The sequence below is a fragment of the Elgaria multicarinata genome, chromosome 22 (assembly GCF_023053635.1).
Source record: "Elgaria multicarinata webbii isolate HBS135686 ecotype San Diego chromosome 22, rElgMul1.1.pri, whole genome shotgun sequence".
NCBI classification, from domain to species: Eukaryota; Metazoa; Chordata; class Lepidosauria; order Squamata; family Anguidae; genus Elgaria; species Elgaria multicarinata.
Window position 1 is genome coordinate 2,786,622 of NC_086192.1, and position 22,468 is coordinate 2,809,089.

General features: G+C 52.4%; 1 protein-coding gene across 1 annotated transcript in view; it reads left to right on the forward strand.

Annotated features, from left to right (window-relative positions):
• PIGL (phosphatidylinositol glycan anchor biosynthesis class L) overlaps positions 1-22,468 on the forward strand; it is a 40,327-nt gene that overhangs the window by 8,148 nt on the left and 9,711 nt on the right. The window contains exons 3-4 of the mRNA XM_063146412.1: positions 12,774-12,864; positions 18,238-18,305. Of these exons, the coding sequence (XP_063002482.1) occupies positions 12,774-12,864; positions 18,238-18,305 (159 nt within the window). The remainder of the gene's footprint in view (positions 1-12,773; positions 12,865-18,237; positions 18,306-22,468) is intronic.

Genomic DNA, 22,468 nt, shown 5'->3' on the forward strand with positions numbered 1-22,468 from the left:
GGGGGGTATTTCAGCCCCGCCCCTTTCTCCTTGGCCACACCCTCCAAAACTGAATTTGTCCCTCAGGGTGAAAGTTCAACACCCCCAAATTAAAATCACAGCAGTGGTGAAGAAAAATACGAAATAAAAATGGGCTTCCATTTGTTCGAAGGCAGACGGGAATATCAAAATCTTTACGGATCTGGACCCTGCAGAAAAAAGCTTCTCAGTCTTGCGCCCAATTACGATGTCAAGTTAAAGGCAGCGTGGAAGAAGTTCTTGAATTTTCCCTTGGGGGAAAGTTACACAGCCTGTGTGCAGCGACCCACAGTCCACTCTTCCACGGCTTTATCCTGTGGCACGTGTCCCTCAAAAGGGGGGGGGGAAGAGTCAGTTTTCGAAAAGCTTCAGGTCCTGGTCACCTGGGCAGTGTTTCTTATTCGCCATAGACGACCGGCTATTTCAAATTTGCATTAATCAGTGAAGCGGCGAAATAACATTGACCGCCTAAAAAAATTGTTGCTTCATTCCCGTGGAATAGGTGTCAGTTGCAAAATTCAGTGACAGATTTGTTGGGGGTGGGTGGGTTTTACACCTGTCTTTACTGCCGGTGGTGTAATGGGTTAATCCCATACTCCGAGCCCCTGTTCTCCTAAAGCACAAAACTCCGATTTGCATTTGAAACGGGATCACGGCAGGCGAGGGATTGTGATTCATGCAGGAAAGGAGGTCAGCGGGCTTTAATTATTGCGCTTGGCTGGCCAATGTGGTTCTCGTTGAGGAGTGAACTCGGCTGACACTGCAGATGGTACATTTCCTTTTCCCCGAATCCAGGCCTCAGAGGGAGCCCCCCTGCCTCGCCGCGGCTTCTGTGTGGAGGGGAGGCAGGCAGCTATTTGACGAAAGGCTACTCCAGCGTTGGGCAAAGTTGGCTTCATTTCCTGCCTTGGCAGGATCATGTCAACAAACAACCGAACATATGCTAAACCCTGAACTCGGAGGCCAGGCTATTTTGACAGCACTAGGAATGGACAGAGAGCCCTTAAAGGGCTGTGGGTGTCCCCCACAATCAAATTCAATTATTATTATTATTATTATTATTATTATTATTTATTTATTTATATAGCACCATCAATGTACATGGTGCTGTACAGAGCGTTTCACTGCTCAGATAGACTGCTCCTGCTCAGCGACAGCTTGGCTGCTGCTGCTGTCCAGTGTTGTGCTTCTTTCTCCAGCAATAACTATGGACTGGATTGAGAAGCTACAGCTGGACCACTTTGCCTGGCCTTCTGCCCACACCGAGCCTCTGAGCAAACTGTTTTCTCTGCCTTTCCTTCTGCCTCTTGAAAGCAGGCTTAATTTTCTACACACACACACACACACACACACACACACACAGAGAGAAAAGCAAGTGGGACACGGTGCCCACTTTGTGCTCCTGTCCAGTTTTCCAAATAGTAATTTTACAGCATTCTCTTTCTTAAATGCCCAAAGTGCTTCTCGGTCACCCATGCAACGGTCCCAAGAAATAGATTGGTCCTGGTTTTACAGATTGTGGCGCTGTGTGGTTGTGAGAATAGCGGTCTAAAGCCATCCAGTGTAAATTGTTTGGTGGTGGTGTTGTTTAATTTAGCACCATGAAAGCACTCTACGGAGCGCTTGTTCCCACGGGCGTGCAGCCTTGATAGCGATGCTGAGGCGATAATACCTCTAGCAAGCTGGACATTCTTAGGAATGGTTACGGCGGGGCACGAGGACTGGGGGATTGCGTGAAAGGTTTAGCGGAGAGACAGCCAAGGAAAGGGAGGCAGGATGAACGAGATGTCAATACTTCCTTAGGATTGGTCGCAGTGGAGCATGAGGACTAGGAGATTGCACCAAATGGGGGAACGGGTTCCGAGGAGGGATTTGAAGAGAGTCAGAGAGGGGTGGGTAGGATTTGGGGGGGCAGTTCCAGGCAAAAGGGAGAGCGAGGGGGGAAGGATGGACATGCTGGAAGGAACTGGAAAAGTTGGTCGAGGGCAGTGGAAGCTGGAGGAACCAGAGTTTCCGGCCGGAATGTCCCCGGAGATGAAAGAAAAATAAAGTGGGGGGGGGAGGAGGCTTTGAAGGTACAGATGAAGATTTTGCGCTAAATCCAGGCGCTTAGCAGGCTTTGACGTGCGCTGGCCTTGACATTTCACAGGGACCGGTTTTGTTTCTTTTCTGGAAAAATAAAAACGACGCCAAGCATCAAATAAGTTTTAGACCAACCTCTACCAAAGGCCTGAGACCCCTCCCTTCCCCCTGGCCATGCCGGCTTGGGATTATGGGTCAGCGATCATCCAACCCAACCCACCCCCCATGCCAAGGATTCAAGGAAGAGCACTTCAAAACGGGAATCTACTCCCCCCGCCCCGGCCGGGCCTGGAAATTTAGGAGAAGCTCTGGGGTAACTTCTGTATCACACCCAGCCCTCCCGATTGATCAGGGATAGTTGGAGCATTATGCTACATCCCCCAGGAAAACCATCCATCCGCTGGAGACTTGGGAGAGTGACGCATTTTTATTTTTAAATGCGTACAACACCCCCTTTGCTGCTTGTTTCCCCCGGCATTGAAATTTCTGCAGCCGTGTCAGGAGGCCGGCACCTGGGTCTTGATTCCACGCGGCGTGAGAAACGGTGCAGCACTGAAAGATGCTTTTGTGCCATTTGAGAACGAGAACATGTCTGTGATTCGATGCTTTTTCAACATGTACGTCTTTAACCGGACGGACGAACCCCCTCTGGGCTTTGAAACCTGTCGATTGGAGCCGGGCTTGAGCCGAGTCGATCCTTCTGATGTGGCTGTTCCAGGACGCAAAATGCCACGACGTGGCTTCCCTTCCGCCACGACGTGGCTGCCTTTCCAGATTGGGCGTTGACTTGGAAGGTGATCCTTGCAGTGAGAAAGGGGTTGTTGTTGGATCAAGTTAGAGAAGATTTGCTGTGCTTAAGGCCACCTTTGCCAACCGGTTGTCCTCCCAATGTGTGAACATCAGAAGAGCACTGCTGGATCAGACCGAGGGTCCATCGAGTCCAGAACTCTGTTCAGACAGGGGCTGACCAGCTGTCAGCCAGGGACCAGCAAAGCAGGACACCCTCCCTCCCATGTTCTCCAGCAGCTGGTGCACACAGGCTTACTGCCTCGAATACTGGAGGTAGCACATAGCCATCAGGGCTAGTAGCCATGGATAGCCTTCTCCTCCAGGAATTTATCCCACCCCCTTTTAAAGCCATCGAAAATGGTGGCCTCCTCTACATCTTGTGGTAGTGAGTTCCATAGTTTAACTCTGCGCTGTGTGAAGAAGTCCTTCCTTTGATTTGTCCTGAATCTCCCACCAATTAGCTTCATGGGATATGATCCCGTTGGGTTCTAATATTTTGAGAGAGGGAGAAAAATGTCTCCCTCTCCACATTCTCCGCACCCTGCATGATTTTGTACACCTCTGTCCTGTCTCCCCTCAGCCTCCTTTTTGCCAAGCTAAACAATCCCAGGCGTTGTAACCTTCCCTCCTAGGAGAGATGCTCCAACCGCCTTGATCATTTTAGCTGCCCTTTTCTGCCCTTTTCCCAGCTCTATAATATCTTTTTTTTTTAGGTGTGGTGACCAGAACTGTACACAGTATTCAAAGTATAGTTGTGCCATAGATTTGTATAAAGGCAGTATGATATCGGCAGTTTTATTCTCAATTCCTCTTCTAATTATGCTTAGCATGGAGTTTTCCTACTCCTACAGCCTCCATCATCCCCTGCAAGACTGCTGAGGCTTGTAATCCCACACATCTGGTGCCCTGCAAGGTAGGGGAAGGCTGATTTAGTGGGTCTCCCAGTCTAGCGAAAACATGGAACGGTTTTCAAGCCAAAACCCTACCCCCTGCTGCGATCTTGGCAAAGGAATTCCCACACCTCTTTTTCTCTCTCTTTTTTTTAAATATGTTTTTTCAGCGCAAACAGCTGTTGGCTCTGAGAACTGAACGGCAGCAAATCATAAACAGCCCAGACGACAGACGGGCAGCTTCGCTTGCCAGCATTTCCTGGAAGGAGCGGAGTTTCGCAACCGCCAGTCCCGTCTGGTCCCCCCAACCACTGATGGGATGCTTTAGAGGAGGAAAAATAATAAAAACGTCCCGCTGAGCCCAGCGGGGAACTGCTCCACAGTGGCAGCTCTTCCAAGGGAGGGTTTTTTGCCGTGCGCACATTTGCCGCGGGGTGGGGTGGGGTCTGCCCGTCGCACAAGATTCTTGGGCATCTTCTGGGGTGTGAGGGCGATTCGCATGAAGCACTTGGCCGGGCCTGTCGGAGCAAAGGGGCAGGGTTGTCTTTCGAGGAAGCACTTCTTCTCTGTCCAAGTCAAAGGTGTCTTTCTGACGCCCCCACTGTGGTCATCTGCCGGAGCAGCTGACTCCCAGTCACCGCTGGTGCCAGGGCCGGTGCTACCATAGGGGCCACTCAGGCGGCCGCCTAGAGCACCAAGCTAAGAGGGGCGCTGGGAACAGCACAGCACTCACGCGCGTTGTTAGCTGTGAGCCGGCATGACCTGGCCCGAGGATTCAGCTGGGCCTGGGCGGGTGAGATGGTGCCCCGCACCCGCCCAGCTGAAGCGAAACCAGGGACGCTGGGGTGGGGGGGTGGCTCCACATTTGGACTTCCACCCGGAAGCCACCCTCCCAGAGCCCTTCTAGCCACCCGGAAGCTGCCCTCCCAGAATCGGGAGGCCACCGCCAGAAGAAGAAAAAGCACGTGGTGAGTTCAACCCTGGCTCAAGCCAGGCTCTGCCTTACTCCCGAGGAAAGGGCACCGGGCCGCCTCGCCTCTCTTCTCAAACAGGCCGCGATGTCCAGGCAGGCGGGCAGGCGGGACTCCCTCTCCCTCCCCCCAGGACAGCTAGGGACTTGTGGACTCCTCGCAAGGCAAACTCTCCTGCTTCCCGATCCTGCGCATGTGGATCAACGGGACTTGCATCCGAGAAAGCGTTGCACCAGGAGGCACCAGTGCGGCACGATCCGCCTATGCCTCCTTACTCGGAAGCCTTATTCCCCCAAGTAAACGTGCGGAGAGGATCGGGACACCAGGATGCATAGCGGATTGCGTTTGCACGGAAGTAAGTCTCGGTGAATTCCAGACGGCTCGGTCCCAAACCAAAGTGAGCCAGTCCCAGCTCTCCACTCGGCGTACATGTTTGGACTTCCGTGCAATTGGGTGTATGTGTGTGCAAGTAGCTCGCCTTGCCTAGGGCGCAAAATAGTCTGGCACCGGCCCTGGCTGGCACCAAGGGTCGGTGTGGAGGCACATCTTCCGAGGGGCCAGCTGACCAGAACCCCCTGGCCCTGCTGGTCCTCCTCACCTTTGCAACCTGCTTGTTCCCCTGCCTCTCACTCCGGCCCAGACAACGGTGGTGGAGCAAAGGAGGAGCAGGAGAGGCCACGGCCTCCGGGCTCCCTGGCTCTCTGTCTGAGAGGAGGAGGAAGAGGTGAAAAGCAGCTGGCGACAAGGCTGGCGGGAAGGCCTGCTCCCAGTATTTATACCACACCTGGCCAATTGGGAGGCTTTTGTACTGCTGGCCAAAGACAGGAAGCGACGTCCCTCATTCCTTGCAGGTGGCTCTGAGATTTTGAGCGCCGTACCTGGCCCCTAACTCTCTCTCCAGCCAGGGGACGAGAAATGTGCAGATCTGAGGCTTGTTGTTCGGATCGGACTAAAATGAATTGGCTGAGGCTTGCTTTAACCTGCGATTCGGAGATGGCTGACTTCGGCCTTCCCGAACCTGGGCCCCTTTCGATGTATTGGGCTGCAACTCCCAGCATGCTGGGAGTTGCAGTCCGACACATCGAAAGGGGCCCAGGTTCAGGACGACTGGTCTCGTTTGGCCAGTGACATGTTTCCCGAATATTTCACTCGTGCAGATTCGGCTGAGAAGCCCCGGCTGGCGGCTTCTGCTCCCACGTGTTCGGATTGGGGCGCCACGGGAGCAGAACCAAGCCCACCTTTCACGTTGCACCGTAACTCTGCTCTTTCCCCCTGCCTCCTCCTCCTCCTCTCTCTCTTCATCCATAATCCATCTTCCCGAAAACTCGGCTCCTTAACCTTCGGAGGGCGGCGCGCCCTGGAGGGTCCCGTGCCGTCGGGCACATTGGGGCGCATCACCGACCAGGGAGCAATACCCAAAAGGAGCGTCAAAACCCTTCCCCGGCGTCTCCTTGCACCCCGTCCGAATCTTTTGCCAAGAATTTTGGACCACTGGAACTTCGGCCCGCTTCGCACCCGCACCGGGGCCTGGAAAGGAATGACTGCCCCAATCCCGCAGCGATGAACGAACGAAAGAGCAGGCGGAAAACCGTGGCGTGGAGGAGTTAAACTTTCCTCCCAACCTTTCTTCTGTGGCCTTCTTTTTATTTTTATCCCCCCCCCTTTTTTGACCTGCTGCCACAACCCCCCCCCCTTCTGCTTCCCCACCACCACCTTCTCCTGCACCGCCGCATGACGTGGGCAAACAGCTTTCGGGCCAACCGGGCGGCGTCTGTCTTGTGGGCCAGAGTTGAGGCGTTCCGTCACTGGGTCCCTGCGGCGACGGAGCGGGCCGTGCCTGCTGGGGCCGCGCCTAGGGTTACTCTAGTTCACAGCAGCAGCAGCAGGAGGAGGCGCGCCCGTTCCCCTTGCGGTTCCTGTGGCGAAGGAGCCCTCCGGGTTGCATCATGCTTGCATTAAAAAGAGATTTGAGCTGGGGGGATGAGGGGGGGGGAAAGATAACAGCTTCCTGGGCTCATCTCTCTTCCATCTGCTCGAGACTTTTGAAGCCTCCGCTTCTTAGGGGACGTGAACATTGGGAGAGATCCCCACCAGATCAGAACAAAGGGCTGCATTAATAGAAGTATAGCTTCAAAATCACGTGAGGTACTGGTTCCTCTCTATTCGGCCCTGGTTAGGCCTCATCTAGAGTATTGCGTCCAGTTCTGGGCTCCACAATTCAAGAAGGACGCAGACAAGCTGGAGCGTGTTCAGAAGAGGGCAACCAGGATGACCAGAGGTCTAGAAACAAAGCCCTATGAAGAGAGACTGAAAGAACTGGGCATGTTTAGCCTGGAGAAGAGAAGATTGAGGGGAGACATGATAGCAGTCTTCAAATACTTAAAAGGTTGTCACACAGAGGAGGGCCAGGATCTCTTCTCGATCCTCCCAGAGTGCAGGACACGGAATAACGGGCTCAAGTTAAAGGAAGCCAGATTCCGGCTGGACATCAGGAAAAACTTCCTGACTGTTAGAGCAGTGCGACAATGGAATCAGCTACCTAGGGAGGTTGTGGGCTCTCCCACACGAGAGGCCTTCAAGAGGCAGCTGGACAACCATCTGTCAGGGATGCTTTAGGGTGGATTCCTGCATTGAGCAGGGGGTTGGACTCGATGGCCTTGTAGGCCCCTTCCAACTCTGCTATTCTATGATTCTATGATTCTATGAAAGGCCCGTCTGGTTTCCCCATAGCAGCCAACTAGGGGGTTTCCAGAAACCCCACAAGCTACATAGGGGACCTATCCATCCGGCTCCCCACCCCCACCCCCGGGAGTTGTTGCTGGGCCCTTAAAAGATCTCAGCTCCAAGCCCATAAGATGCAAGTCTGCATAAAACTGGCACATGGATGATGATGATGATGATGGTGGTGGTGATTTCCGGCCTTTTCCCCCTCTCCCAACCGACCCAGGGCAGCTGACACTTTCCTTTCCCTCTCCCTCTCCATTTATTTATTTGCAATATTTATCTACTGCTCCCCATTCAGAATTTCGGAGCGATGTACGAGATAAAAAATAAAATAAAAACAGAAATACATTAAAAAGGAGGATGCTTTGTTATCCTCGCAATGCCCCTTTGACCCAGGTTAGCTGAGAGTCAGGGCGTGGGTCCCAAAGTCACCCAGTGGGCCTCCAATATCCCCAGCCACCGTGGCCTTTGGCCGCGCCAGCTAAGGGCATTAGGTAGCCCAGCGCTTCTAGCCTCTTTCCTTCCTTCAGCGAAAGAAAACAAAGAACGTGGCTTCACCAGATGTCAAGCAGAAACCGGAGCAAAGACCTCAGGGTCTTAGGACAGGCGTTCAGGACTTGGCAGCCTCCAGATCTTTTGGACTACAACTCCCAGCATTCCTCACCTTTGGCCATTTGGGCTGAGGCTGATGGGAGTTGAAGTCCAAAACGTCTGGAGGGCACCATGTTGGCGAAGGCTGCTTTAGCATATCGGTGTTGTTGTTGTTTCATATTTCATCCGCTTCTCGCCAGCAGGGCAGTTGCGGGTTTGCGGCAAGAGGCATTTCTTCGCCTTTTCCCCGGACGTGGGCGTCTTGGCGGGACCCGTGTTCTTCCATGTGGAGACGCCGTGTCCCAGCCTGTTGTTGCTTCAGTCTTGTTGCACCTTTTTTTAAAAAAACAACACAGCGGCTTGGGAAAAAAGTACACTGTATTCCTGTTCCATCTGACCGGCTGCCACCTCCACTCTGCCAAGCAGGGAGGGTGTCCTGCCTGGCACCGTGAGAATTGGACAGCCTCTTTGGGATTCGCTTGCCCGGTTCCTCCCCTGTGACGCCTTCCAGAGATGGGGAGATGTTTTGTTTCGTTCATTCCATTTCTATTTCCATGCTGCCCGATAGTCGAAGCTCTTTGGGCCGTTCACAGAGACTGAAAGCTTAAAAATACATCCTAAAAAGCATTTATGTGCAAATGTATGAAGAGATGGCACCCGCACTTCTTCAGAACCATCTTCAAGGGCAGCCCCACGTAGAGTCCATTGCAGTAGTCTAACTTGGAGGTCAACCAGAGCATAGGCAACTGAAGCCAGGTTATCACATTTCCAACATGAGAGCAGTTGGATCTCCCCAGCTTAGTCGCCGTTTTTAAAAAGAACGCAAGAAGCGCTCCGCACCTTGGATAGCTGGGTACCTGCCCACGTTGCAAAGGAAAAGCATCGCCCAGCGACCGCCCACCGTCTTCATTTCCTAGGAACATCTCTGAGCCCCACGTGGAGCCCCAAGGTGTTCCTGGGAAATGAAGGCAAGAGGCTCTTGCTTTGCTTTGAAACAATCTCAGCTCCCAGTCAGGAAATTTGTGAATTAAAAAAGAAATAACCAGAAGGGATTGGGAATCTTGGGAAGTTGTCCTAGGGCGAAGCGATGCCCCCAGGTGCCGCTTGCCGACTCTTCTTCTCGTCGGTGTACTCCGTCTCCATTTTCCCTTCCTCTGTCGTCTCCCTTATCCCTATGTTTAGATTGGAAGCCTCTTGGGGCAGAGACCTGTCCTCTCATACTGTGCAAGTACCTCCTTTTTAAAAAAAGGAAGAAGAAGCACAAAGCCCTGATTGCTTCTTGGAATCAAACATGCCCAGACGAGGCGCCTAATCGAAGCAAACGAGGCACCTGGAATATGGAGTTGGCCCAACCACGGGGCACTCCGGAGTTGCGCTGATCTGCAACCAATTTTGAAAGCCGGGCTTGAACCTGCGACCTCTTCAGACATGCTCGGCCTTGGCCTGGCGTCCCGGTTTCCCTAGCCATGGGGGGACGCGACCTGCCCCTCCGAGCGCCGTCACGGGTTCGGAGTAAATGTTTAACCCTTCCCATTCCCTCCACTTGGCAATGTGGCAATTCGTATCTTGATCGGCTGCTGCAACGGGCAGCGAAGCGAGGTCCGAGAATGGAGTTGGAGGATGGGAAACAAGGAGGTTACCGGAGGGAGGTGGATTGAAAACACCCTCCAGAAAACGTGTTAAAGTTCACCTCCCTTTTGGCTCCTTTATCTCCATGCCTGCAACCTTGAGCTGCCAAGCAGTGAGGCGCCTCGGCTGAGTTAACCCAGTAAATGCCAAATACCTGGTGACCTCCCCCCCCAACCCAAAATGGTTAAATCGGACTCAGGTCACCTACATTGTTGGAAAAATCATGCTGCATCAGAGGTGCAGAACTTCAGGTCTGAGGGCCGCATCTGATCTCCCCGGGGCTCCGGGTTTCCCACGAGGGTCACGCCCGCTTTCCATAGCCCATCCCTGTTTTCCCCAAGCACCTCCCATTGGCTGGTTCATCACCTATTGTGCAGTTTCCCCCTCCTTCTCAAAGGTTCAAATGCCTCTAAGGCTCAGGGACTGAGCTAAAAGAGGCCAGTCTTTCTGCTGTTTTGGCCACGCTACGGGAATGCAGCCCCCGACATGGAATTCGGCCCTCGGAACAAGAGAGGTTAGACACCCCCACTGTCTACCTTGCGACGAGGCTCAGACCCAGCCGTAGTCAAAGCATCTTCCAACCATCTCTGGGTTGGGAAGCTCGTCACCCGGGCCCAAAGGGCCCGTGTCCCCAAATGACTCGGGGTGAACCGGATGTTCCAAAGAGCAGAGGGGGGGCCACAAGAACAGAACTTGAGACGGCCAACCCAGTCGCCCCCCTCGACTTTCTTCCTTTGTACAATGGCGGAAGCCTTTAGCGGCCAAAAATGCATTTGGCATCTCGAACAGGATTCACGCTAGGACTGAGCTAAAATTTGCTGCCTCATTCAGAGGCCTTAAAAGCAAGCATGTGCTTTTAGCTATTTGGGGGGGGGGAGCGGAGGGAATGAATGCATGCAGATTTTGAGGACTGGGGTGCGCCCCTCCACAGCGCCCCTCCCAGCTCCTTGCGCTGGGGATGGCTGTCTTTATTTTCCCACAATCCCCTAGAACAGCCTTTCTCAACCTGGGGCGCTCCAGATGTGTTGGACTGCATCTCCCAGAATGCCCCAGCCAGCAGAGCTGGCTGGGGCATTCTGGGAGTTGTAGTCCAACACATCTGGAGCGCCCCAGGTTGAGAAAGGCTGCCCTAGAACGAGGTGCCATTGTGACGTCTCGGCATTCGGGGTGGAATCGTGGGTGATTTGACAGAGCCCCCGCCCACTCCGCCAGCATTAAACCCTCAACTGGCTGCCTCATTTCATGGCATTGATTCCAAGGAATCAAAAACCAAAGTAAATAATGGCGGTGAGAACAAAGGCGGACTAGCAGCTCCCTGGAGAAAGGGTGAAATACACCCACACCCCAGAAGAGACGAGCAGCCAGCGAGGCAGAAGCAAGACATGGAAGAGCAGGTAGTAGGTAACAGTGGTGTACAAGAACTGATTGATTGATTGATTGGATCGGATCCTTCTCCTGCCTTTTCCCTGAAAATTGGGCACTGAAGGTGACTTCCCTGCCTCGTCCCCTCCAAACTCAGCACTCAAAGTTGGCACGAAATGTGGCTTCCTTCCAAACCCGGCCAGTAGGTTAGAGTAGTGCGGGCCAGGGTTTTTTATATATATATATTTCCCCCGTTACAATGCAAAGTATTTGGGGACCGAATGATCTTGAAAAAAGCAACTCAGATGGAACAGAAGCTGGGACGGGGATGGTCACGTCGGCCCCTTTTCCGAACCATAACAATCCCAGGTTTGAGCGTTTTTGCGGATTTCCACTGCTCAACTCACCTTTTTCTCCCCTGCAACTCACAGGGCCGTTTCAAGCCTGTGTGCGCTTGCGCGCTCTCTCTCTCTCTGCCTCCCCCCCCCCCCCCCCGCAAGACTTTGGATTTAATTTTGGCTCGCCGTCACAGCGCTGCCCTGCCAGGGATTTGATCTGCTGCCCCCCAGCTGTTGGTTTCCATTGAACTCGAGTGATCTTCGTCCGTCGAAATGAGTTACAATCGGCCCTGCAGCGTTCAAATTAACATATATCACATCCGTGGCTGTTGTAGCTTTTGAGCCAGGGCTCCTAGGTGTATGTTTGGGGGAAGCGTGTTGTCTGTGGGGCTACAAACTCCCATTCTCCTCTTTGCTGTGCTGCCTGGGGACGATGGGAGTTGTACTCTGGCAGATCAGGAGGGCATCACATTGGAACGCGCCGCCTCAAACAGCATCCGTCTAATTCCTCCGTTTTTCGGTGCACCGTTACTGTTTTCAGGACATCACATCTGTACAGGACCGTGTAATGCAGAGACGCTGAACCTGCAGGCCGGGCGTCCCAATCCAGCCACACATGGTTTCCGAAAAGGCCACGTGCCCTTTTCTGCCCCACTTTCTTCCCCCCTCCCCAAATGGCTTTTGTGCCGTTCTTTTCCCATTCTAAAAGGTTAAGATGTTTCTCCTAAGGTTTAGTTACTGGCAGAAAGTGCTTGTCAAGGTATGGCTAATTCCTTCTGAATTGATAGGTATAACTAGGGCTTCTGGTTATTATTATTATTATTATTATTATTATTATTATTATTATTATTAATCTACTGCTCAATAGGCAAAGCTCTCTGGGTGGTTCACAAAAAATATTATTTATTTATTATTATTATTTCTTCTTGCTCGTGGCGGTTTTTCTAGATGGACATGACAGGATTTACCAGTCATGCTGCCTTTTACTGATTCAGGAATTTCCTGACTACTGAGCATGTTTTAAGCATGACTGCTTTCTGGATGTTGGTGTGGATGTATTTTGCTAGGCCCAGTTTCTGGAGGTTTTCTGTAAAAAAACAAAAAGTGATGTGATGCCAGTGATTGATGTGACTAACAGAATAATTGTAACCTATTCCTGTTGCCATAGTTCTTTGACTTCCGTGACCAGTAGTGTATATTTTCATCTCTTTTCCTCTTCTTTTTCTACAACATGTTCTGTCGTTAGGTATTGCTATGTCAATGAGGTAGTTGTGTTTTTCTTTTTTATCTATAACTGTTATGTCTGGTTGGTTGCAAGGTATTTTCTTGTTCATATGTATTATTATTATTATTATTATTATTATTATTATTATTTCCAGGGATCTTCCAGACAATCCATCTGTCGAATGGGACATACGGTTGCTCTCTTCCCTGATCCTCCAGCATGTCGAAACCAACCGAATCAATCTGGTAATGAAACATCTTGAGCTTCTCCTTCTTTTAGGATCTGTTCTTCTCTTTCAAAAGCAGAGGCAATGATGGGAATTGGCTCTGATGGCTTCTTTTGTCATGACTGTTGTCCATTATAGTTATATTGGGGTGGAGTTTATTTGCTGAGGGGATTAAAAATCCTCTTTCACACATTGCCCTTTGGGCAGAAAATGAGTAGTGATATATAATGATTGGCACAAACTGACCGGTGGGAACACCATCCATTGCCTTTGCTGCTCTTGTTAAAATTCCTTTTAACGTAGGCTTTAACACCTCCGCTAGCACAATCACCACACACCCCTGACTAGCAGACTGTGTGGAGTCATTGATGGACGCCGAAGCGCATTGAAGCACATTGCGATGCTTATCCCCATAGCCGCCAGCGGGTGGAGCCGTTGCCTTCACTCTGCTGTGCCGTACAGCGACGCGAAATGACCAGCACTCCATTTTAACAGTGCAGTTGCAAGGCTGCGCAGCTGTGCTCTGCGTCCTGTGGCCCCACACATCAGCACAAGTAGAACTGCTGAATGCAACTGCTGTTTCTCTCGGCCTGCCAGGGTGAGGTTACTGCAGGTTTTGTGCCGGCTGAAGTGGAAGTAGCCATGGTGGGATGGAGGAGGAAATTCCTTAGACCCTGTTGCAGGGTATGGGGACCTAAAGTAGGGTGACCCTATGAAAAGGAGGGCAGGGCTCCTGTATCTTGAACAGTTGCATAGAAAGGGGGATTTCAGCAGGTGTCATTTGTATATATGGAGAACCTGGTGAAATTCCCTCTTCATCACCACAGTTAAAGCTGCAGGAGCTATGCTAGAGTGACCAGTTTTAAAAGAGGGCAGGGCACCTGCAGCTTTCACTGTTGTGATGAAAAGGAAATTTCACCAGGTTTCCCATATATACAAATGACACCTGCTGAAATTTCCTTTTTCAATACAACTGTTAAAGATACAGGAGCCCTGTCCTCCTTTTCATATGGTCACCCTACCTAAGGCCTGTACCCTTGGGTTCTTTACCTTAGGATCCCTAACAACTCCTGTTCAGACCATCGCAGAAGAATTCTCTGTGCTTGCCAGCCAAAACCAAACTGATACAGCCCATTGGAAATGTGATTTCCTGTGTGCCTGGTCAACGGAGGAAAAACCAGCTCTTCGCAGCTAGAGGGCGAAGGCCGGAATGACTCCCGCCAGCCCCAAATGAACCTCAAATGGCAGACCCCACTTTCTGCCTGGGATCTGGCACCAGAGTCGTATTCTGACCTTAGCTGCCAAGTAGGCATACAGCAGTCATAAAACAAGAAAATTACCATTTTCTCGTATGTAAAAATTAGAGAAATGAAAGCCGGCAATCAGGAGATTAAAGAGACTCAAGGACTGAGAGCAGTAGACTCTAGCGAGTAGAGAATCCTGGGCATTTTTCAAGGTGTTATTAAAAGAAAAGGGTGGAGCTTCAGGGAGGAATTGGAGTTTGAGGTCATCAGGGGAGGAGCTGGGCCCCACAGCCTGACATCATAGAATCATAGAATAGCAGAGTCGGAAGGGACCTACAAGGCCTTCAAGTCCAACCCCCTGCTCAATGCAGCAATCCACCCTAAAGCACACCTGACAGATGGTTGTCCAGCTGCCTCTTGAAGGCCTCTAGTGTGGGAGAGCCCAACACCTCCCTAGGTAACTGATTCCATCATCCGGCCCACGAATCCAGCCCACAACACGAATCCAGTTGGCCACCCCTGGGCTATGGCTTTCTCAAGAGCGCTAGGCCCATCTACACGACGTGTCGACGGACGAACAGTGTTACCATTAATCCTGACAGGGTGTTAATTTATTGAATGATCCACGGCAGAAGGGTGAAAGTACAAGGAGAGAGAGAGAAACTTCATCGGAAGATGTATCTGTTCTTTGAAGCACAATTTGGTCCACCCAAATTTGCACCCCCCAGTTTGCAAAAGGAGCACAGGTGCCAAGCTTTCAGGTGGATTTTTCCTTCTCCTGGTAACACCTGAGTAGATCACACGCACACACCTCTGTCGGACAGGGAGGTTGAGCTGAGCCACCTGGCCCATTTCCCCCTTGGCCGAGGGAAGCAGGACGCTCGCACTGCAGGCCAGGTGCTGGAAAGGGAGCGCCGCCGTTGCGCAATCAGCCATCCCGTCGGGAGAGGCCGCCCCGCCGCCGCCTCTCGCTTCCAGAACCGGTCGGGCCTGCCTGCCTCCTTCAGCGTGACGGAGGCAGGCAGGGGGCGATCCCGTCTGCCGGGGGCGAGCTTTGACCCTGGCCCACTTTCGTCACTTCTCGGGAGCCGGTTTCGTATCCAAAACAAACCGCCCGAAATGGTGCAGCGGAACTAACGTCATCGACTCACCTGCAGAGGCCCAGCCAAGGAAGGGTTCCCCCCGTCACCTGTGCCTTGAGCCTTATTAAAACTAGAGATGCCGGGGGGGGGGGGGGGGATGAACCCTGGGACCTTTTGCATGAGAAGCAAAGTTTCTCCCCCAGACCCTGGCCCCCTCCCCAGTTTTCTAAAACGGCAGCTTGTGTAGGCGCCCCGTGAGCTGTTTAAAGCATCAGTTAATCTGGGGGAGGGAAATTTATTTCGGGTGGAGAACCGAATGTTGGTTCAGTGAAGCTCTTGGGGACACGTTACACTGGTGGGCGTAGAGATGTGAAGGCCCGGAAAAAAACTTGAAAAATTCAGGAAAAATCTGTTTTTCTTCCCGGGGTTTTCCAAAGCCTTTTTTGTTCCCCCTCCCCTCCAAAAAAAATGGGGGTGGGGGGAGAAATGAATTAAAAATGGATTATGGAATGTTTTATTTTAGCATGATGAATAAAGTGTTTTAAGACATAAATAATTTTCTTTGTTACTAATGTTGGTGGTTTCTCCTGGGTTTTTTTTTTTAAATTGTTTTTTGCCTGCGCCTCAGAAACTGGCAAAGCCAAAGAGGTTCCGTTCCGTACAGTTCTGGTGTCCCTTACAGTTCAGGAGCTTGTAGCTCCATTTGTTACCAAAAAAAAAGAGTTGTTTTTTTTAAAAAAAAGTAAATTCAATTTGAAATAATTGTTTGAATACTTTGTACTTTTAATATACCAACTGTGATAATTTTATGCCAAACCCACTTGTACGTAATTACATTTTATGTTCCTAAAGTAACAAAGTGACTTTCAATCTGTAAAAAGTGTGAATATTGCATTCCCCCCCCCCCCAATTTTTTTCAAAACTTTCTGTTTTTCTCCGGGGGGCGGAAAACAGGGGGGGGGGACCTGTCTTTTTCCATCGCTTCTACATTTCCAGAAATTTTACATCTCTAGGTGGGCGGAACAAAATATTTTTAAAAACCACCCACATACTGTCGCTTTAAGTTCTTACCGCCCGTCACTGCGGCTCTGCGGAGGCATTTCAACATTTTAGAATGCGGGAGAAACTGCACAAGAGCAGGGGGACGTGACCCAGCGAATGGGGGTCTGTGGGAAGGGGCTGCTTACGGGAAAGCCCATAAAGCCCGATTGGGACACGGGAGTGGGGGGCAGTTTTAGCCCGTGGGCCTCAGGTTCCCCACACCTGAGCTAAAACCTTTCTGGATGTTGAGCTCCCTAAGTGGAAACCATTGGCACGTGACCCTGGAAATGCAGTATTAACAGGCGGGGCTTTCGGATGCTGTTACAGGACTGTTGAACACCCCGCCCCGCCCCGCCCCAAGGGAGATCTACCTTGTTCAGCCTTCCCCAGCCCGGTGGTTTTGGACTGCAATTCCCAGGATCTTGGCTGGGGGATGCTGGAAACTGGAGTCCAAGCGATCTGGAGGGCACCAGTGTGTGGAAGTTGGTGATAAGGGATCAGAGGCCCTTCCCATCGGTTCGTTGTTGTATTAAAGGAAGCAACTTTGCTCCAGCATTTGCGCACACGCCCCCCAGGTGTGTTGGACTACAACTCCCAGCATCCCCTCGCCAGGGGATGCTGGGAGTTGCAGTCCAACACACCTAGAGGGGGTGGGGGGGCGAAGGCTGCTTTGCTTCTTTGTGAGCCATCCCATGAAATCAGCGAGTCGCCCCGGTGCTGCGAGACAGTGACCCACTGTCTCCTCATGTGGCCCAGTTGTCTTGGGCTCTTTGGGCTTCTCTCCTCCCTCCTCACACTCACACACACACAGAGACGTTCTGCCTCTTGGCAGGGCAGAGAAACCGCGGGGAGCAGTCCTTTGATCCTCCCTCTCCAACCTTTCCTCCAGCGCCTCCGGGCGCCTGCTTGTGCAACCAGGACCCAGTTGGGAGAAGCCCAGACAGCACAGCTTCGAGGCGTCAAACCGGCCCGGCAAGGGGGAGGCTTTTGCTACCACCTCAGCTCTCCAAACAGCAACGCTCGTGGCTGCCGCCCTTCGGCACGTAGTGGGGGCGATAGTTCCGTTGCTGACGGGTGCAGGGGCTCGGGGGCCGTGTTTTGCATGGCTGTTTCTCCCCCGAAAGAGGAATCCGAAGGCCGTTTTGGAGGCCTGTCGAGAAAAGCGCCTCTTCTCGGGATGAGCTTCATAGCCCCTGACTAGCTTCCCCGACTAGCTGTCAGGCTGTGGGGTGGGCCACATCCCCTTTCCCCGCCTCTGGTCCTGCAGGCTGAGGCAGGGCAGGCCACGTCAGGATCCTGCAGGCGGTAACATAGACGAAAAATACAGCCCGGTGGCTCGCACAGCAAAGAGTTGGCGGTTTTCTAGGACGAGGAGACCAGCCAGGCCTGTAGTTTGGACACATTGGGGTTGACCCTAAAAAGTTTGGGATACAATGCCCCCCCCAGTCCTACACGTCTGTGGAGACCCTGTTCTCTGCCACCGTCTGCAGCACAGTCGATGTTGACAAGGGGTCAGGGCCTTCTCAGCTGTGGCTCCCGGTTTTCACAACTCCCCCACAGGGAGGGCCTCCTCCTTTCCTCACTCCTTCCCTCTTGGTTGGTCAAATGTCATTTCAGCCGGCCTTCGCTTTTGTTCCCTACCAACCTGATTAGTGGTTTTTAATCTCTCGTCTTCTGCCACAATTTCCCCATCATTTTAGGGTTGCTTTCTGTTTTGTTTTCCCTGTTGTTGCTTTTAACTCCACCCCTCAAAAAAAAAAACCTTTATTAATCTAGAATTAAATCACTGCACCCAATCAGGCGTTCAAGATCAAACACCCCGAAAGCACACACGAGATGCCCTGAAATCGAATCCTTCCAGACGTGTCGTTTCAGGGCGCTTCCTGCCCCAGCCTCGACGGGCTTCATTTATTTTATTTCTTGGAAACGTTGCATATCATGTAACTTATTGCAGGCCACTCTCAACAGGAATAAAAACACGGTCTTACCCTTTTCCCGGTCTTTTTTGTGGTCCTCCCCCTTCAGGTCGTGACCTTCGACGCCGGAGGAGTGAGCGGCCACACCAACCACCGGTCGCTCTACGCTGCGGTCAGGTACGGTTGAGCCCGGGACCCGAGGCCGAATTCCGTCCCAGGTGAACTCTGAACGACGTGCCCAACGCTACGTTCTGGGCCTGAGTCTACGGGTAGCAAGGGTATTCCCTTGCGTGCAGGAGGTTCTTCTCTGTCATGCGGAGATGCTGCCGGTCAGTGTTGACGCTACTGGTCTAGATGAACGAATGCTCTGTCTCAGTATAAGGCAGCTTGACGCGGTTGGGGTTGGACCTTGGAGCCAACACACGTGGCCTCAAGGAGGCTCCGAACGACCACCCGGACAGCGGCAGCTGCTAAGGGCGGCCGAAGCAAACTCCGTTTCCTTCCTGTAGCCAAGACGGTGCAGTGATTGAAACGAGCTTAAACTGCAAAACTGCACGTGCCCAGAGTCTATTTTTCATTGGGGCGGGCCAACATTTTTGTCGCTGTTCCAGTTTTTATTTTTACAGTTTCTACCCTGCCTTTCCCCCCCTCTACCAAAGAGGGTTATATGGCCCTCCTCCTCGCCACCTTATCCTCACAACGACCTTGCGAGGTAAGGTGAGGCTGACAGTGTCGCCATCTGCAGTTATAAAAGGATCTCAGGGCGATCGTGAAGATCCTTTTCTGCCTGAGGAGGAAATACTGGCCCAGATGGACAAAAACGAGAGGCAAATTCTTGCATCCCTGGTGAAACCAGTCCTTTGTTTGTTTGCTAGGGCTGTGCATGCCCTCCCCGAACCGCTTCGGATCCCGATCCGGTTCGGATCGATCCGGGCCTCCCCCGATCCGCTCTGGAACTGGATCCGAAGCGAGATCTGGAGGTCTGGATTGATATTCAGATGCCATTTCCCCCCCCTCCCCACTTATTTATTTATTTATTTATTACATTTTTATACCGCCCAATAGCCGAAGCTCTCTGGGCGGTTCACAAAAATTAAAACCACAAAAAACATCCAACAGGTTAAAAACACAATTACGAAATACAGTATAAAAAGCGCAACCAGGATAAAACCACACAGCAAAGTTGATTATAAGATTAAAATACAGAATTAAAACAGTAAAATTTAAATTTAAGTTAAAATTAAGTGTTAAAATACTGAGAGAATAAAAAGGTCTTCAGCTGGCGACAAAAGCAGTACAGTGTAGGCGCCAGGCGGACCTCTCTGGGGAGCTCATTCCACAGCCGGGGTGCCACAGCGGAGAAAGCCCTCCTCCTAGTAGCCACCTGCCTCACTTCCTTCGGCAGGGGCTCACGGAGAAGGGCCCCTGTAGATGATCTTAAGGTCCGGGCAGGTACATATGGGAGGAGGCGTTCCTTCAAATAACCTGGCCCCAAACCGTTTAGGGCTTTAAATGTCAATACCAGCACTTTGAATCGGGCCCGGACCTGGACTGGCAAACGATGAAGTTGTAAAAGGACTGGCGTGATGCGATCTCGCCGGCCAGTCCCTGTTAGTAAACAGGCTGCCCTATTTTGTACCAGCTGAAGCTTCCGGACCGTTTTCAAAGGCAGCCCCACATATAACGCATTGCAGTAATGGCAGGTAAGTGGGGAAAGGATAAAATGGGGGCCGAATAAGCCCCCCTTCCCCCTTCCCTGGGTCCGCCGCCCACCACTGCACAGACTGTGGCGGCGGCGGGCAGCGGAGCCAGGTAAGCCCCTCTCCGCCCTCCACCACTTCCCTGGCTCCATCGTCCACCGCCGCCACAGTCCGTGCAGCAGCTTCGACTGCCACCCAGCCTGGGCAGCAGCTGAAGCCGCTGCATGCACTGCGGCAGATGGGGGAGCCAGGTAATTGGGGAGCGGGGAGGGGGGCTTACCTGGCTCCGAAGCTTCGGAATGGTGCGAATCGCTTCGGACCATTCTGATCCGCTTTTTGCCTATCCCGAGCTCCCCCAATCCACTCCGGAACCGGGCTTTGGAGGTCCAGATTGGCCCTCTCTGCTTTGGACCCCTTTTATTTATTTATTTATTTATTTATCACCATCAGTGTACATGGTGCTGTACAGAGTAAAACAATAAAATAGTTGTTTGTTACATTTATGTCCAGCTTTTACACCAAGGGGTTCAAGGCGTCTTACGTGGTCTTCCTCCTCTCCGTTTTATTCTCACAACAACCCTGTGAGGTAGGCTAGCCTGAGAGTCAGGGGCTGGCCCAAAGTCACCCAGAGAGTTTCCATGGCTAAATGGGGGACTAGAACCCAGATCTCCGGAGTCCCAGTCCAGCGCTCTAACCACTACACCATCCTGGCTCTCTAACATATAAAGTAGGCAGAAGTAGGACATTCCTCATTTGGCCTTGTTTGCATTCTCAAACCTAAGCATCTCTTTTCCCCCGATTGGGAAAACGTGCAATTTTGATTCGGGGAAATGTGCATTTTTAAAACAGTACGCATTGTCTTTTAAAAATATGCACTTCTCCTCCTAGGCTAAATGAAAATGTGGGTTTGCGGGGGGGGGGGGGGCGGCAATGTGCATTTGCGCAGCTGTGCAGGCACGCCTTTTCAGAAGCGTGAAGTTGCGCTGCTGCGCGCTTTTGAAACAAATCCGCGAAATTCCCTGAGAGCTGCCTTTCCGCTCACGTCCGCGATTGCGAATGGGACACGTCCACACGATTTAAGGACAGGAATGGAATTCTGGTGCGTCCCTCCACAGAAGCAATTCCAAAGGATGGGAGGGGGCAGGAAACGCTTGCCGGCCGCTTCACTGCTGAAGCCCTGCACCTGGCCTTCTGAAGGGGAGGGGGCCACGACTTCCTAAAGTCCAGGGTCTAAAATTAACCAGCTACAACGCTGCAGGGAGAGACAGCAGCTTGGCCCCGGGTTCAACCCCCGGATTCTCCGGTTAAGAACAGTAGCAGCTGATGGAAAAGATTATTGTTACTGGAGAGCCGCTGTTGCTGGGAATAATAATTGGCCAGGTTCTGCATAGGCCTTGCTTTGCTTAATCGTACGGGGGTGGGGGTGGTGAGGAGGATCCCGCGGACATATTCCCCCCCCCTCCCGTTTCAAGCCCGTCTGCCAAATCCTCCCCCCACCCCGGTCTCCTTTTCTTGACGAGCCAGGCCTCGCCGCGCGTTGCAGCCTCTTCCAAACAAACGCTCCCAAAATGGCAAGGCGGCTCTGCCGTAACCTCTCCCCTCGTTGGAGGGGGGCCAAGGCGAAGGCGTTCTTGTCGCTGGCAGGCCCCGAGGACGGGCTGGGGGAGGGGGGAAAGGGCTTAAGCGCCCCCTCGCTCTCTCCCTCCCCCTTGCCAGCTTCTCGTCCGTGTGTTTGCGGACCTAACGGAGCTTCCTTCCCATCTATAGTCCTAAGAAGAGAAAGGGCTGAAGGCTTTGGGGAGGGGTCTTCTCCCCGCCGTAGGATTCCTTCCCTGCGGGCCGGTTTTGATGTGTCCTGCCCTGGGGCTCCCACTTCAGGGCAACACCCCAGAGGCAGCAGCCACAGGGAGGCGTCTAGGGAGCCAGCCAGCCCAGCATTGTCGGCCCTGAGTGGCCGCGGCTCTCGCACCAGGGTCTCACGCAGGGCTTTTTCAGGCTCTGAAGTGGAAGCGCCCAGGACTGAATCCGGGACCCTCCACGTGCAAAGCAGGGGCTCTGCTGCCGAGCTGTAGCCCTGCATTTCCAAATTAAAGATCCCAGTCCTCATGATCCTAAATAGAGCCAGTGTGGCGCAGCGATTAGAGCGTTGGACTGGGAGTCGGGTTCGAGTCTCCACTCAGCCGTGAAAGCGACCTGGGTGACTTTGGGCCGGTCGCGGACTCTCAACCCAACCTCCCTCACAGGGTTGTTGTTGTTGTGAGGATTAAATGGAGAGGAGGAGGATTATGTACGCTGCCTTAGGTTCCTTCGAGGGAAGGAGGATATAAATACGCCAAACAGAAAAATCTGATTTTCCACAGACACAGGTCAGGCTGCACCGGTTCCTCCTTTCAACTGGAGATGGCAGGAATCAAACTCGGGACCTTGTCCTGCCACCGAGCAACGGGCCTTCCCCAAAAGTCGAGCCGCTCTCTCTGCTCAGACAGAGCTCATGCAGGATTTGAACCTGGGACCCGTCCCATCCAAAGCAGGGATCCAACCCAGCAAAAAACCCTGCACAACCTCTGACCCCTCCTCAACACCCACCTTCACAGTTGTGATGTGTTTGGCTTAGTGGCCTTCCGAGGCCTCGGGGGGGGG